At 47.1% G+C, this 16712-nt stretch overlaps 1 protein-coding gene and 2 non-coding genes across 3 annotated transcripts; all 3 read left to right on the top strand.

Moving 5' to 3' along the window:
• Window positions 1–27: 27 nt before the first annotated feature.
• On the top strand, window positions 28–4676 carry RPSA (ribosomal protein SA). The gene is made up of 7 exons (XM_078594468.1): window positions 28–424; window positions 850–1019; window positions 1153–1271; window positions 2511–2756; window positions 3353–3481; window positions 4178–4346; window positions 4453–4676. Exons 2-7 carry the CDS (start codon window positions 887–889, stop codon window positions 4551–4553), a joined length of 897 nt encoding a protein of 298 aa, XP_078450594.1. The 5' UTR covers window positions 28–424; window positions 850–886; the 3' UTR covers window positions 4554–4676.
• Window positions 1408–1562, top strand: LOC144719226 (small nucleolar RNA SNORA62/SNORA6 family). The gene has a single exon (XR_013585575.1). It is a non-coding gene; the product is annotated as a small nucleolar RNA SNORA62/SNORA6 family (small nucleolar RNA).
• Window positions 2852–3006, top strand: LOC144719227 (small nucleolar RNA SNORA62/SNORA6 family). The gene has a single exon (XR_013585576.1). It is a non-coding gene; the product is annotated as a small nucleolar RNA SNORA62/SNORA6 family (small nucleolar RNA).
• Window positions 4677–16712: the final 12036 nt, after the last annotated feature.

Below are 16712 nucleotides of genomic sequence, written 5' to 3'. Positions count from 1 at the left end.
GTGTTTACGTCACGACGCGCGCTGCCGTCTTGTGCGTGAATACGTCACGATGCGCGCCGGAAGCCTGCGCGCGTGATTACGTCCCAAGCGCGCCGATGGCCTGTGCGTGATTACGTCACGACGCACGCTGGGAGACTGTGCGTGATTACGTCACAACGCACGCTGCCAGCTTGTGCGTGATTACGTGACGACACGCGGTTCGGTGAGGCCAGCGCGGGCGCTCATTGGCTCCATGTGGCACCGACGGGCAGCGTGGTGACGTCAGGAGGCCGAGCTGCATCGTGCGTAATGACGTTCAGCGCGCTGATTGGCTGTGCGTAATGACGAAATGATGCGCGGTGACGTCGCGCGCGTTCATCGCTCGGCGCAGCCCACGCCCCCGTCTCTCTCACCAGGCCGGGCTTCCATGCGGCGTCGTTTTCAGGTTCGCTCCGCTCTGCATCCCGTAACGCGGCCCCCAACGCGACTCCAACCCTAACCTAGCCACACAACCATGTCTCGCCGCACCATCACTCGACCCCATCTCCCTCCGCGAATGTATCGTGCGGCGCGGAGGCTGCGCGATGTGGTTGAGGCACGTGGAGCGCGGGACGAGAAGCCTCGCGGCCTAGGCCCTGCGTTGTCCTGGGGCCCCCTCCCCGGCCCCTACCACCCCCTATACCCCTCGCTCCTGCCGCACGAACCCGCGATGTGTCGGCGCTCGCTATCTCGGCTGCTGCTCGTGGAGGCGCAGCCGCGAGTGGTGGTCGCTGGGTGATCCTGGCGCTCGCCATGAGAGCTGCAGCTTAGCGCTGAACGTGCACGCCGCCACGTTGTTGATGGCGGGCGACTTCATCTGTGGTGCCGCAGGTTTCCCATCGTTGCTTTACTCGGGAAACGCGACACGATGTCCGGGGGCCTAGATGTGCTGGCCATGCGCGAGGAGGACGTGCTCAAGTTCCTGGCCGCCAACTCCCACCTTGGCACCACGAACTGTGACTTCCAGATGGAGCAGTACGTCTACAAGCGCAAGAACGACGGTACGGCGTCTCGCCACACGCTTTTAAAAATAAGTTACTTCTCTATCGAATGCCTGTTTTGCTTGACGAAGATTTGCAATTGAACATTACGGTAGTAACGCGGGTTGCCTACTTGCGTGGTTCCAATTTTCAGGAATCTTCATTTTGAACTTGAAGAAGACGTGGGAGAAGCTGCTTCTGGCGGCCAGGGCCATCGTTGCCATTGAGAACCCAGCGGACGTTTGCGTCATTTCTTCCCGCCCCTATGGCCAGGTGGGCTCGTGGCCTCGCGTGAAATGGCCAGATACTTGTTGGGACTACTCGGTCATCCCACTCGCGTTAGTCTAAACGCGTTTCTGATGGATATAGATGAGACCCAAAGGCGCATTCATTCCCACTTGGCATGAAGCCGGCACACAGCTGGAGCTCTGCGCTGAGACCAGACTTGGTCGATGAACGCGGAGCGTAGTCTGTGTGCAACAGCAATCTGCAGGGTTTTCGCTGACACCAGTAGGGCTTCTTGTGCCCCCTGACTGGCCGTTGGTAGTAGGCCCTGCTACATTTGTAAGCCACCCAAACTTATTACTCCAGATGTATGGTAGCTTGCACCCTTTTGCTGAATATGGCATGTTTCAAATCTTAAATTGATTGATCGAGCGAACTTGGTATAATGGCGTAAAAAATTGTAAATGTTCAACTATTCTGCACGAATATCAGAATATTTATTTAGACTGGAGGAATCCGATGAACTGTCAAGCTCTTTTTCACACGTCAAGAAGTTATTCTGCAAATGTACAACACCATGTTAAAGTCATGATGTTGCTTATGTTATGGAACACGGTTTCGCTTAACTGGGTTCTTAAGCTAAGTGAGGGCCTCTTGTGTCTGATCCCTCGTACGTTAGAGGCGGGAACACTGCACCCCTCTCTTTCATGCCTGGGCTGCCTGGCTGGGAGAACTCGGCTCATGGTATAAACGCCTGCTTGGCTTGTAAATAAAAGCCAGGCAAGTAATTGAGTAAATAATAATATTATACAAGAATAACCGGAGTGAAAAATAGTTAAGTTTTATTTAACATTGTATGGGATTTGTTTTCCTATACTGTGCGCCCATGTCGTGTTTCTATGTTGTAATGTTCTAATCCGCCTCCACTGGACATCTGAAAAAGATCTCTATACCTCATTAAATTCCTCCGGTATAAATAAATATTCGTATTCTGAAATGGCTCCCTTTTATAAATGATGGCATGAATATTAAATCTCCGCACTCATATAAAAAATCAACCATGTTCAATTTGGCCTTGCTATAATGATTCCATAACTTAAACCAATTGGACAAGATTTTTTGCATATAAAATTCTAAATTGTTTATAAGAGCAAAGTTTACCTGTGTGGCAGTCACAAGCCACTATATTCAGATATGTAGTCCAATGAACATTAACGTTTTATAGAATGTTTTCGTATAATAATTGCAGCCTTTTTGATGAAGTTGCTTTCATCTTGTGCTGCTCAGCGTGCAGTGCTGAAGTTTGCTTCTGCTACCGGAGCAACACCGATTGCTGGGCGCTTCACCCCCGGAACCTTCACCAACCAGATCCAGGCTGCGTTTCGTGAGCCACGCTTGCTCGTCGTGACCGACCCTCGACAGGACCATCAGCCGCTCACGGAGGCTTCCTACGTTAACATCCCCTCCATTGCCATGTGCAACACTGACTCGCCCTTGCGCTACGTGGACATTGCTGTTCCCTGTAACAACAAGGTACAGTTGATGTCTCCTCCATCTCTTCTGCTTAAGCCCAATCACATTTTTAATAGTTAAAAGCTCTCGAGCCCTTCTTCCCACGTGGCGTAAAGCCGGCACACAGCTGGAGCTCTGCGCTGAGACCAGACTTGGTCGATGAACGCGGAGCGTAGTCTGTGTGCAACAGCAATCTGCAGGGTTTTCGCTGACACCAGTAGGGCTTCTTGTGCCCCCTGACTGGCCGTTGGTAGTAGGCCCTGCTACAATTTCGCAAAAGATCATGTTAATTCCTATGGTTAAGGCTTTCAATAAAGTTATTTTACTCTTGGCAAACAGTCGAGTTAAAAAGCTTCAGTATAATTAAGACTATATCATATATAAGTACAAATTACTTTCTAAAGGTATGGTGTTGAATGCAAACGAGTTGCAATTTAAATGCAATTACTAATACATTTTGTCATTGTATCTGATGCTTTTTTGTCAAGCCGAGTTAAGAATAGTGTGGTCGCCACTTAACTGTCCCCTCTGTCCATCTCTACTGTTTTCTTGTATCCCTTGTGCCCCTGATCGCCCCCTCTCTGTCCCCTGTTATTGCACCCTGTCCCTTATTTCAGGGAGCTCACTCCATCGGCCTCATGTGGTGGATGTTGGCTCGTGAGGTGCTGCGTCTGCGTGGCACCATTGGACGGGAGCACCCCTGGGACATCATGCCTGATCTCTACTTCTACCGTGACCCAGAAGAGGTAGAGCCATAACAAATCATCGAGGGGGCTTGTCAGTGCTCTGTTCCTAATCATACTTGGAGGCTGACGTGTACATTTTGTACGTGTGGCCAGTTCAGTCTAAATTGGCACCTTCAAATGGTGGTGCTTATACTGGACCAGTGAGTCTATAAATGTTGTTTTCCAGTGTCATTCCAAGTGTACACCCTCCTCCATGCTTGTTTATTTACTTTTTAGCTTATATTTTATATTATTTGTCAGTGACTACATTTATGCATTTTCCCAACTGATCTTCAGAACATTTTCTATGTCACTGAATAATCTTAGTGAGTGTCCTTATCTGACGATTGATTTTAATTAATGCAGCCTCTAGCTGTTCCATCATTATAAATTGCTTTTGTAACTGATATTTTTTTTATTCTTGTTTCCACCTACTGAAATGCATTTTCATGTTGCACTAAAATCATGTACAATGTTACGTGATACATTTTTTCTAGACTGATAACAAGAAGCAACATTGGTTTATCATTTTACTGTGGAACCTCAGGAAGGTTTTAAATCATGTTTGGTTCTATATCCTTAATGCAATGTCTGCCTCTATTACTCACATACTGACTAAAGTATTTGACAGCCGATGGTTACTGCAATTGCACTGGATGATGTATGTTGTGCATGCTATTTTCTTGTGGCCCTGACTCGTGATGTTTTCATTTATAGATTGAGAAGGAGGAACAGGCTGCAGCAGAGAAGGCAGCCGTGAAGGAGCCGGAATACCAGGGCGAGTGGGCTGCTCAGCCCACCGAGGCTCCGCCGCCGCCGGAGGTTGCCGACTGGGCTGCCGAGGCAGTGCCGGTACCCTCCGTGCCCGTCACTGAGAATCCCACCGGTAAGTTTCAATGGCTGCAGAAAATGTGACACGTTGGAGTGTGCTATAGGGTGATTGACAGCTGTACACCATGGCCTCGTGTAACATGCTGCCTCTGTTTGTGTAGCTGCAGCAACTTGGGGCTTCCAAGCAACCATGGAGGACTGGACTGCAGCCCCCACAGCTCAAACCGAGGACTGGGGTGGAGCCACTGCCGATTGGTCTTAGGACCACACCGTAGGCACGGGAACGCTGGGACAATCTCCTGGCAGCCAGACCAGTGGCCGCTTCTGCATCTATCCGTGTGGAGAAGGCGGCGTTACTGTGGCACAATAAAAAAAACAATTGTGATTTGTGGCTTTTTTGTATTCATTTAACTTTCCAATAACGTGTATACAACTAAGACTTGTACAGACTGCAACAAGCATGTGTTGATGAGTGCTCAACCCAAGTCAAAATAATCTCAATGAGATGCAAGGCACACTTTACAATGGTGATGTGCAAATAGTGCGAGACGCACGTAACGGTTGAGGCACAGATGCATAACTGCACGATGGAATGCTTGCAAATGTCATAAAGACAGGAATGAAGCACTTTTCTGTCTTGGCACAGGTCATTTGAACACTTGGCTGTATTGTTTGGGGAATTGGTAACATTGCTCTCTTGGTGACTTTGCTGCCTCAACCATTGCACACACACTTAAGCAATGGGTTTGTAATGGATCAATAATTCAACTCGATTATGGCAGTGCTTTCCAACCGATATCCCACGGCTAAGTCTCGAGTATGTTGCGTATTTTTGGACTCTTGGGAAAACCTTGGCAAGCTAAGGGGCCGTCCATAAATGACGTCACGCACCTGGGGGGGGGTTCGAGAAATGGTACGTCACATAAAAATGCGCAACTTTAAATATAGAAAACACGTTCTACTGAATAGACAATAAATGTTTTCTCCAACATCAAGAGTGCAGCGGCACATTACGAACTACAATGACAATAGCTTGAAGCGATTTGAAGCATGTTTTATTGGGGGGGGGGGGGGGGGCAGAGCTTTGTGACGTCATTTGAGGGGGGTCTGACTGGCGGGGGGGGGTAAAAATCGCGTGACGTCATTTATGCACGACCCAAAGGCAGTGGCCAATTCAGCCCCCACCTCTCGCCCTCCATTTGTGTAACGACAGCTATCGGCCTGCTGCCCGGGCCTCAACTCAATGACGCATGTACAACAGGGCAAACGCTGCCATGCAGATTTAACAAGCTCTAAATTGCCATGGAATCAATGTTTTGAGACGCGCCGGTGTGGTTAGCTTTTGAACACGATCCACTGAATCATTTCGGGACATCGGGCAGCAAAAGGAAGTTTGCGTGCATAAGAAATAGAGAATGAGGTAACGTGTCCAGCTTCACATGCAAAGTTTGTTCTTGAGGAAACGACAGAAGCTGCGACATCCTTGACGCTCAAATTGCAACCGTGCCACTCACCCCGGGCGATTCATTGGCCGGTGCAGTGCGAGTCGTAATAATCCCTATCAACAGATCCTGCGTGAGTGGGAGTTCAATGTCTCAACACATTTGTTTCCTTATTAACCGTAATCTCTTACGATTTAATCGTGTTACAATTGTAGCCTGCCGAACTTATGGCAAAGCTTGAGAACTTTTGTGCACTTAGGCAACCAGATCTTTACAGCACGACAGCTGAGCGAAGTTGGGATTATGGAGAGGATGTTTGAATGTTCCTTTGTGAACTTTTAAACAAGCTTACGACTTTGTGACGAGGAGATCAATGGGAACTGCCAGGCCATTAAAGCATATGGAACGGTCTTACCAAAGTCTGGGCGTTTTCAGACTTTGGAAATTAATTTGATGATGTCATCCAAGCTCATAAACTTAGACCCTTAATTTAAAGATGTTGAAAATATGGAGGAAAACATGTAAAAATTGAATAAATACATTGAAATTGCATGAAAAATCGAAGAGTATCAATTCGAATGGAGGTCAAGTTGTGAGACGTGCTCTCATCAAAAACGATTCACGGTGACTTTTCCAATTTGGATTGGAGAAATAAAGAAAAAATATAGATAACGTATTAAACATTTCAAATTCGCTCACAATATAGTAATTATAAGTCAACGGAAAGGAGCTGAAAAGAAAGCGAACAAGTGGGTCAATAGATAAATGTGAGCAAGTTTGGACAAAAAAAGTTTATCTTGGACACAGTGATTAAGTGGATGTGTATATCTCGCGGAGCAGTCCGTTATGCATCTTCATGCGCAGCGCTGGGTTTGTGGATTTGTGAACACGGATCATGGAGGTGCAATGTCCCTGTCACGCCTGCAAGGCTGAGCTTGTTGCTGTCCTTGCTTGGCTCGGTTGTTCTGCATCTCCATCAGCCATGCGAAAGAAGAAAATGCGGATCCGCTCGAGTGCGGTGGGGTTTTGGGCTCGAGAGAGGAAGAAGCACTTTGCTGTGAGAGCCCCGAGCTCACTCGGTCTGTGGTGAAGCCGCCTCGAGCCGCAGTGCGGGGCTGGGACACCACGGCGAGAGACGAGGCTTACGACCCCGTGTCAGTTCTCGCGTTTTTATTCACAATGACACGGTGGTGAAAAACTACAATTTTACAAGCAACTGGCACATTTTAACTTTTCCAAGCAACTGGTATATGTTCTTGCACGACCTTGTGGCAACACACAGCTGTAAATCTATGTAATAAGGAATACAACCGAGTGGCAGGAAAATTGCCACAATATCACTAACAATATTATACCACACAATTAATTAATACTACACAACGCAATAATACACACGACCTTCCCAAAACTAATAACTCAACAAAATAACACCAAACAACAAAACATCCCCAACACAATCACCATAACATCCACAAAACAAAATAACACCAACAATATAATTTTAAGCTGCCAAAACATGTTGAATTGGCATTGAGCAACACTCGTGTTTTGATGCCAGGATTTGGTTGAGCTTCGCAAGCGTTTTTGATGTAGAAATGCACACGCTGAATAAACGTCCGCATTTCTATATTTCATTTTGGAATTTGGTTCCCCAAAATCTTTATTTGTATCGTGGAGAGGCACGATTTGGAACTTTACTTATATAAGAGCTTTCCACTTAAATATGGAAATATGGAAGATTCATCTTGATGATGTTGGTGTTCATGATGATGAGAAAAACCTGAAAATTTAAAAATATGTTTTAGCCCTCCAATTTTAAGGGGTACAATTTGGAACTTTAACACCACTATAAAATAGGTATTTAACATCGAAATATTGTGAATGTACACAAATGGAGTCGGTGTGATACTGATAACTAAACATTTTGAAAGTATTTTTTTTGTATTTTGGGTCTCACGTTTTTTTTGTGGCGCACGATATGGAACTATTTTGTCCAAGCATTACTTTCTGAAAATGAGCATTCTTAGTGTTTACAAATTTGAATCGATGTTTTAAAATCAATGATTAAATATTTTAAATTGAAAACATTACCATTTAACTCTGTCACTATAACCCCGAGTAACTTAGTGCATGAACAGTTGATCTGTATACTAATCATATTGCACGCAAATGTAATATGTTCCACAAGTACACATACCCATATGTATTACACAAACTCAGTAAATATTCAACGTAGGACCAACATTTGAATGTAGCTGAAACAATTTGACCAACCTTGCCCCAAAGTTCTATGTTTACTGGGATACTACTTCAGTTTGTGTTGTACTCACAACCTTCCTTCAACATCGCATCAACATAATATTTCAACCGTGCCACCACGTTGCAGGACCGACGTTATATTATTTTGTTGCTCAACGCCACGACAGAAACTCAACCAAAATTCAATACTGGAACGCCACGTGCCCTGCTGGCCCGTAACGTTAACACAGCGGTAACAAATGCGCAACATAACGGCACAACAATAACAAACGACTGGAATTGTGTTAACAACTACGAAACAAAAATGACAAGCGATGTGAGAGAATAAAAAATGACAATCACAGTGGTACAACTATCACCGTCGTGGTTGCAATATCGGCCTCTTGCCTCCCCTTCCCGCGTGGCTCCGCCAACTCCAGTCAACGAGGGACGCAATTTGAGCTGCAGAGAGAGCCCACCACCGTCTCACACAACTGGATGCTGTACCCCTTCCTCTACAGTAAAGCAGCCAGTTGTGAAGGCCGGCGGGGAGCGAGGTGCTGGGCCAGAGAGGGCCTCGTCCTCCCCCCACAAGCGTCTCCATCCCCCGGATCCACCTTCACGGTGGTGCCCGAGTATGGAGGCGCAACTCCCATCGAAGTGTAGCGATCCGTCCGTCTCACCGTACACCCCAACTATGCCTCACGGTACACACATCATCTCGATGTCGCGGTCTAAACCTCCCTAGCTGCTACGTGCATCACGCACTGCAATTCTGTCTGTGCACACGCTGTGCCCGCCAACACGTTTACCTTTGCAGATGTCAAGCGCGCAATTTGAACCTGCCATACACGCACCGAACACTCACGCGGCGAGGCAGCGCTTTCAGTTAACAATTCTTCAATTTATCTCACAGCAGGGGATCTTCTCGCGGGGGTCAATTAGCCCGTGCACCTTGGTTTTGTACCTCATTTCTCCGCGGGTGGCAGAAGCCGGCCGATTGCACTGCAGGCAACGCAAAGCGGACAACAACAACCAAGTAGGCAAGAGGCAGACGGGTCGCCAGGTAAGACAGGTAAGGAGGACAGGAGACAATCTCGGTGCTGTGCCGACGAACAGGATTGACTTACAAGCTCGCGGTGGAGCTACCCAGTGCCAGTACTTAAGGGCGCCCCGTGGCCTTATCAGCTCACGGTGGCCAATCACCTCGCACCCAGCCCGCACGACTTCCTCCCACACGCCATTCATATCTGAGAGTAGATCTCTCCGTGAGCTGTATGGCGTTAACAATGCACGCGGCATTGGTGATAAGGGCCACGTAGCTCGCGTCGTTGGTAGTAACGTGTTGCAGTGTAGTTTCACAAGGACCCGATGGTAACTGCGTAAATCACTTTTTTTGTTTGACAGAGGCGGCTCCAATTCATCCACGAACCATCCGCGTTGCTGCTGATGCCTCTCAGCAGATTTAAGCCAAGGCTCGAAAGGGTTCCCATCCACCTCCACCCGAATTCCTGCGTTTATACAACTGTACAGAAAACACTTGGAATTATAAAGCGAATGTTTTGTCCTAAACGTGCACGATTCTAATTGCAGTAAAGTATGTTCTCCTCTCCCTAAACTGCCCACCAAGTCGTGTACTCAACTATATTATCGCCTTCCCATGTCAGTTTCTACACCGCAGTGTTGTTACTTTTAGCTCTCAACTGCCTGTAAAGTTAGTGTATGTATTTTATTTGGATCCACGGTATCTAACGAGTTATATTGATAAATGAGTGCTAACGTAACGCGGTCGCCACCGTATGCATGCAGTGATGTATGTTGAACTTCTTTCGCACCGTACTTAGCCAAACGTGCTAATAGGAGGTGCGGTGGAAGGATAACAAATTAAACACAAAAAGCTGTTCTAAACAAATGAGTTGTCAATCTCGATTTAAAAGTGCAAAGCTCGCATTTGCTTCCTTATATCTGAAGGAAGAACGTTCCAGACGGCCACAGAAGCGCATCTGAAAGCGCGCGATTGCAGTGGCGGTCTTTGTTCGATGGCCAGCCAAAAGCCGGCGCTGCGAAGATGACCGGAGTTTCCGCGATGGTTGTTGCTCCTTGAAATATCTGGACGTCCCATTGCTTCAGGGCTGAGCTAAGCATTTTGGAGGACCTTGGGCAAAGCGACTGAAATTATAGGCGACGGACTCACGACTTTCTGCTACAACGACCCGGGCACGCACCTCGGCAGAAGTCTTGTTCCTGTGTGGTCAAGATTCGGGGTTTTTAGGTAAAAATGTAGCCCTTGGAAGGCTGTCAAGGATTTACATGTGCGTTGTACGCGTACGGTAGGACAAGCACCAGACGATGAATGAGCTGAAGAGCAGCTGCCCTCCTGCCTTCTGCAGTCCGCGCAAAGAGAGTGGCGTTTTGCCATAGGAGTCAGCCCCTTGTCTCCCCGTACATTTGAAAGTAAATAATTAACCCCCCGCTTCTCGTTGTGCTAGCATGCACGATGGGCAATGCCAGGGGGACATGTGTTTAATTGTTGGTATCGGATGATGGTGGTGACGATGATGAGCACACGTCAATCGCCTGGCGTGTGCGTTGCAGTTGACGTAAAGCAGAATCGTTTCGCAGAGTTACCCAAAATCACCATTGCCTCTCCTCTTGGTTGCCTGTCGCGTGATCGTATCGACCTCTACGATTGGGTGGTGTGACCGCTCATGGGCGCAAGCGTAGGCTGGGGAGAAGTGGGGGGCAGCAGTGTAGTGGGGGGGGGTGCAGTGGAGGCTACGTGCAGGGCGGTTGATGCGGTTGGAAAATGGGCTAATCTCCTCTTGACATGACCTCACAGCCCACCGCAGCTGCGACCACGGCGATCGCCACAGGACCTGGGTTTTTGGAGGCATCTGCTCGGCGCCACTTTACGGGAATCGACGCGGCGCCTCCGGGCCCCGACCGATGTATGCCCGGTCCATTTCCTCGTGCGGCTCACTCGGTGGGGGGGGGGGGGGCGGCAAAAGGCCCGGCTGTCACGGCACGTGTTTGCCACTATCGTGAGGGTTGGGGTGGTTTTATTTACTCGGGAAACAGCGTACAAAATTGTCTCGATCAATGTTAAAGTTGGTACTATATTGTCAGCACAGAAATGCGTACTTGTATTTGTGTGAATTGTGTACGTATTGGGAGAGGGGAGAGCACACTTGAGGATGGGTTTCTCTCTCTGGACCCAACGAGGCACCTTGATTGACCTGCAGAAAAAATCGGCCCTCATTGCCTTGGTTGCAAAGAGGTCGTCGCTTGCGTCTGACACTGTGAGCCCGTGAACAAATGACCCGGAGTGCATTACTTCTTGCCAGCCTGCAAGATAGTGCTTGGATAGGGAGACTACCATGGCACAACAGGTGTTATAGGCTGTGGATCTATGGTGTGCTCCCACAGCTAATGCTTCCCGCCTTCACCAACTCAAAGTAACCAGCGTGGTGAAGTATGGTAAAATAACCACCTCCACGACCCGCATGGTGTGGAGAGGTCCTTGATTGGCATGTCTTTACTCGCTGTGAAATCCTCCTAATTTTTGAGACCGTTTGCGATGACGCTGTACTCGAGGTATATGCAATGCTGTCTATACGGAGTGCCACCACGATGTACCCACTCGCAATTCAATCCACTTGCAATTCAGTCACGAATTGATTGATTACTAATGTTTTTTCAAGCAAATGCGGTGAATGTAGCAGCCTATAGTGGCGAAAAGGTACACATGAAGCCATATATGAATATTCAACGTGGCATTCAATATATATATTGCGAGTTTAAGAATAAGACATTTGACATTTCTTTAAATTATGCATTTTTACACCCCTACTATGTACGAATTAGTAATGTTTCGCATCTCTGGTTAGCATGGTTCACGACGTATGATGCGAAATAAGTTCAACATACATGTTTTAGGAAATGAATTTATAAAACAGAGATGTCAGAATAATGTCGCATAAACGCGAGATTATATCTTTTTTCCAGATCGCGACTCCAACAACAGGAAGTGCTGCCCACTGCCTTATCGCTACACTGCCAGCCTCCGCACGTCGTGGCCACTGCTGCCCCTGCAGGGCCCAGCTCCCTCCCTCGATGCCTTGCTCTCGCGTCCCCTACAGAACCAGCTCTCGCTCATCCATGTAGCGCACGCAGAGAATGGGGAACATGACTTGCCTCATAGTTGCTGCAACCGTAGTCTAATCCCTGTTTCACAATTGAATCCCTGCTACACACGGGCAGTCTAAGCGCTGCTTCACAGTTAAAACCCTGTTCACACCCGGTTTCATCTCCACTGCACACACAGTCGAATCCCTGCTGCACGCACAGTTTAATCCTTGCTTCACGCAGTATAATCATTGCTGCACTCACAGGCAAATAGCTACTTCACGCCCAGTCGAATCCCTACTCCACACCCAGTCGTATCTCTGCTGTACCCACGGTCTAATTCCTGATGCACACACATTCTAATCCTCACTACATACCCAGTCGAATCCTTATATCTACTGCACTCCAGTCTTATCTCTGCTGCACACACAGTCTAATCCCCGATAAACTCACAGTCGAATCTGCACTGCACCTGGTCAACATCAACACTGCTGCCTAATAATTAGGTACCAATGTGCCTGGCCTATGGGAACTATGAAAAAGCATTTGACTCAGTAAAAATGTATGCAGTTATCAAAACTCTTGAAAACCAATGCCTAAATAAAACATATTGCAAAGCAATGAAACCCATTTACAAAAACGCCACAATGATATAACATAAAGAAATAACCAACACATCTCATATTAAAAGGGGGAGTCAAAGTTATTTACACGGACATTATGAGATATTTTGTGAAAATTAGAGTGGACACAATATTGACTGACCATCTGATATTTGCTGACAGCATGGTCATTATAACGTCCACTGGCAGTGAACTGCTGGAAATTTTACAAAAATAGTAGAGAAGGCTGCCAAGTTGGGCCCAGGATAATAAAGGTTCCCGTGCAACAAGTTCACTAAAATGGCGACATTTGTCAGAAGATATAAAGCTACAAAACACAATCTTGATTTGAAGCTTTCGTGACTGCAGGAATCCATACTCTTTGGTTATTTCGGTAAAGTCACGTAGATAGAAAATTAATAGATCACGACGTTTCGATCGCAACACAAGCGACCGTCTTCAGGTGAGAGAGAGAAAGCTACTGAAACAAGGTCTCTCTAGGCCTGAGATGGGAGTCCCCTCAGGGTAAGAGGGCGGGGCTAGAGATGGTCTCCCTGAGGCTGTGGAAGTGGCCATTGTGTTGTGAGAGGTTAGCATGTCAATGTACGAGCTTCGTATGCCGCAGCATCGGTGGCTTGCCTAGTATGTCGCAGCATCGGTGACAGAGCGAGTAAGACATCCAGCCCGTCAATACAAAGACATCCAACCTAATAATGAAACTCAGTCAGATAAAATCGCAGGAAGGATGGAAACATCACAGCAGGTTAAGACTTTACCTGGTTAATCACGTCCTTCCAATGATTGCTCAATTTGTACCCATCTTCTCGGTTGAAGTTGTGTCTGTGTTTTTATATCTGGATGGCTTCATGAACAAATCTTTGATGATATCCAGTGGGTTTGTAGAGTACCTTCGTCTTGGAAAAATCTATTTCGTGTGTGCCCACGGCGTTAAAACAATGATCAGCAACGGCAGAGGTATTGGTCCTACCGTGCTTCAGATCTGCCTTGTGTTCGCGAACACGGTCCGAATCATGTCGTTTCGTTTCCCCAATGTAATTGCTGCCGCAGCCACAACTTAGTTTGTAGACACCAGGATATTGCATGTCAGGAATCACATCCTTTACAGATGGGATCAAATCACGGATTTTGTGTATTGTGTTGAAACGAACCTGTATCTTTTTGGTAACCCCTGCTATGTATGGCAAGGTGATGGTTTTGATTGGGTCCTCAGATGGTTGTCTCCCCATGGCTGGGGAGACAGCTTTGCGGATTGGACAGGGCAGAATATCCATTCATTCTGAGGGCTTGGTGTACGTGCTCCAGCTCACTGGCTAGGTGGTGCTGGTCGGAGATGCAATGGGCCCTATGGTGTAGTGTTTTCATGAGGGAATTCTTCTGGGCTGGATGGTGGTGAGAGTCAGGCTTTAGATAGGCATCCGTGTGGGTGGCTTTCCTGTAGACAGAATGTCCCAACGAGCCATCAGGTCTCTTCTTGATCAAAACATCCAACTTACCATCCTTTTCCACTTCCATGGTGAATTTGATGGCTGGGTGTATGGAATTGATGTGGTTGTAGAATTGGTTTAGTGCTGGCTGGCCATGTGACCAGATGACGAACGTGTCATCTACGTATCTCTACCACAAGAAAGGACATAGGGCGGATGTCTGGATGGCATCTGTCTCAAATTTCTCCATACTCTTTGGTTCTTTCGGTAAAGTCACGTAGATAGGAAATTAATAGATCACGACGTTTCGATCGCAACACAAGCGACCGTCTTCAGGTGAGAGAGAGAAAGCTAATGAAACAAGGTCTTTTATAGGCCTGAGATGGGTGCAGCAGAGTATTCTGTACCTCGGACAGCTATTTACGTCGGACCGAAATCAAAGAGATAAAATAAAGGGGTGGACAAGAGGGGCTTCGAGTGATTTTTGAAAGCTGATTGTGATGTTAAAATATATCATTGTATAGTAATGTGCTTAAAGTAGAAGTTTTTTTTTAATTAAATCAGTGTGTTTTACCTGCAGAGGTGTGGACTCGAGTCATGTGACTTGGACTCGAGTCAGACTCGAGTCATGAATTTGATGACTTGCGACTCGACTTGGACTTGCATAACAATGACTTTGTCCCACCTATGAGATGTGGACTCGAGTCATGTGACTTGGACTCGAGTCAGACTCGAGTCATGAATTTGATGACTTGCGACTCGACTTGGACTTGCATAACAATGACTTTGTCCCACCTCTGCTTACCTGCTATGACACGTGGTTCAGAAACAACCACGGTCATTAACACGACAATATAGAACTCGAATAGTGTCGAAAGAAGCATGGAGAGATACATGTTTGGAATCATACGGAGAGATGGAAAGAGAAACACATGGATTAGAGAGCATACATATGTAGGTTATTGGCGTAATAAAAAATGTGCAAAAAAATATGTGGGCTTGGGTAGAGCACGCTGGTACAAGCGATGATGACCGATGGTCAAGAATAATGACGGAAGAGTCAGCCAAGGGATGGGACACGTTCGAGACGCCATACGCTGAGGAGACGGAGCCCTCAAATCATCTCGTTCTGCAAGTGCTAGGTGGATTATTATATCGCAGGACTGAGAGATAGTAGCTGCTCGGAGAGGCCTTCATCCAGCAGTGGATTGGCAGTGGCAGCTGATGATGATGGCCCCTGATGTACTCCATCAATCACCCTAATGTTCTTCTGCAGTCTATCTCTTGCCTGCTGCACCCACACCATTTAATTTTGTTGCACTCTCTATTTCCTCCATGAGTCCTCGAGGCTAGAAGACTAATCAGCATGTGGTGGTGGTGAGCATATATTGTGGCCAAGAGGCATGACGTATCTATCCTGACTGTCACGGACTGGGAATCACCATGTATAAGTTTGGTAACACCGCTCGGGGAATGTTTAGTTTCGTTCAAGCAACAGGTTTACAACTGTTGCAATGCGCCCTTCTAAATAAACTTTCCATGCAGATGACGAACGTGTTTCCATGGCGGATGTTTCCCCGCCACATTTTGTGCAATGCGCATAATCTGGATATGCTGTTGCATGCGACTTCAGTCTCTAAGACTCACTTGCTTTGCTGCAAAAGGGCCCATCACAGTGCAGGAGTCGAATCCAGAGGATGCAATGCCAAGGCCTAAAATGTGGCAATAGCGCTCAGAAACGTAGCCATGTTCATACGACCAGGCATCGAACAAAGACGGTCACCGCATCGCGCTCTTTCGGATACGCTTCTGCGGCCGTCTGGAACACTCTTCCTTCCGATATTAGGAAGCCACTGGAGCTATGCACTTTGAAATATAGATTGAAAACTCATATCTTTAACACTGTTTTTTGTGTTTAGTTTGTTGTCCTTCCTCTGTAATTCCGATTAGCACGAATGGCTAGGTACGGTGCGAAAGAAGTTCAACATACAAATATATAGTCATCCAGAGCGGCCAAACAGGCAGGCTCACCGCACAGACCCAGCCAGCACCCCTGCCGTCTCCGTTGATAATCGCACGTGCAACGTTCTGTTCTGGGTGACCACAGTCGCACACCGGATAGTTTTAAATGTAAATGTTTTGCACCACGTATCTGCATGTAACTTGTGTCTCAGTGTTACGAATCCATTTTCATTTTGAGCATCTCACACGTATATTTACTTTCGTAAGTTGCATTTTTAACCAAAGTCTAATCACGTACATGGCATTTTCCAGTTTCCCCTTACTGTACTGTATATAGAATCTCGTGCGCACGAGGAAAATAGCGACGCTAGGCGAAATTCTAAAAACGCAAGCGGCGACTTGAGCAGCGCGCGACAAAAGACCACGTGGAGGAGGCGGTGCGAGTTGATGTGCGCGTCTCGAAGCACGTGGGTGGGCACGAGGCAGTGGAAACCCCATCGCAGCACGAACAAGACCTCGACATTGGCATTTAGTTCGCGAATAGAACCGAGTCACGAAGCCATAACACCTGGCAAAAGGTTGCGCAGTTTGCTGCGCGATTATTCCT

Source organism: Lampetra planeri, chromosome 5, assembly GCF_965212315.1.
Source record: "Lampetra planeri chromosome 5, kcLamPlan1.2.h2, whole genome shotgun sequence".
Classification (NCBI taxonomy): domain Eukaryota; kingdom Metazoa; phylum Chordata; class Hyperoartia; order Petromyzontiformes; family Petromyzontidae; genus Lampetra; species Lampetra planeri.
Note: the sequence above shows the minus strand (reverse complement) of the source record. Positions and strands in the feature narration are given on the sequence as shown.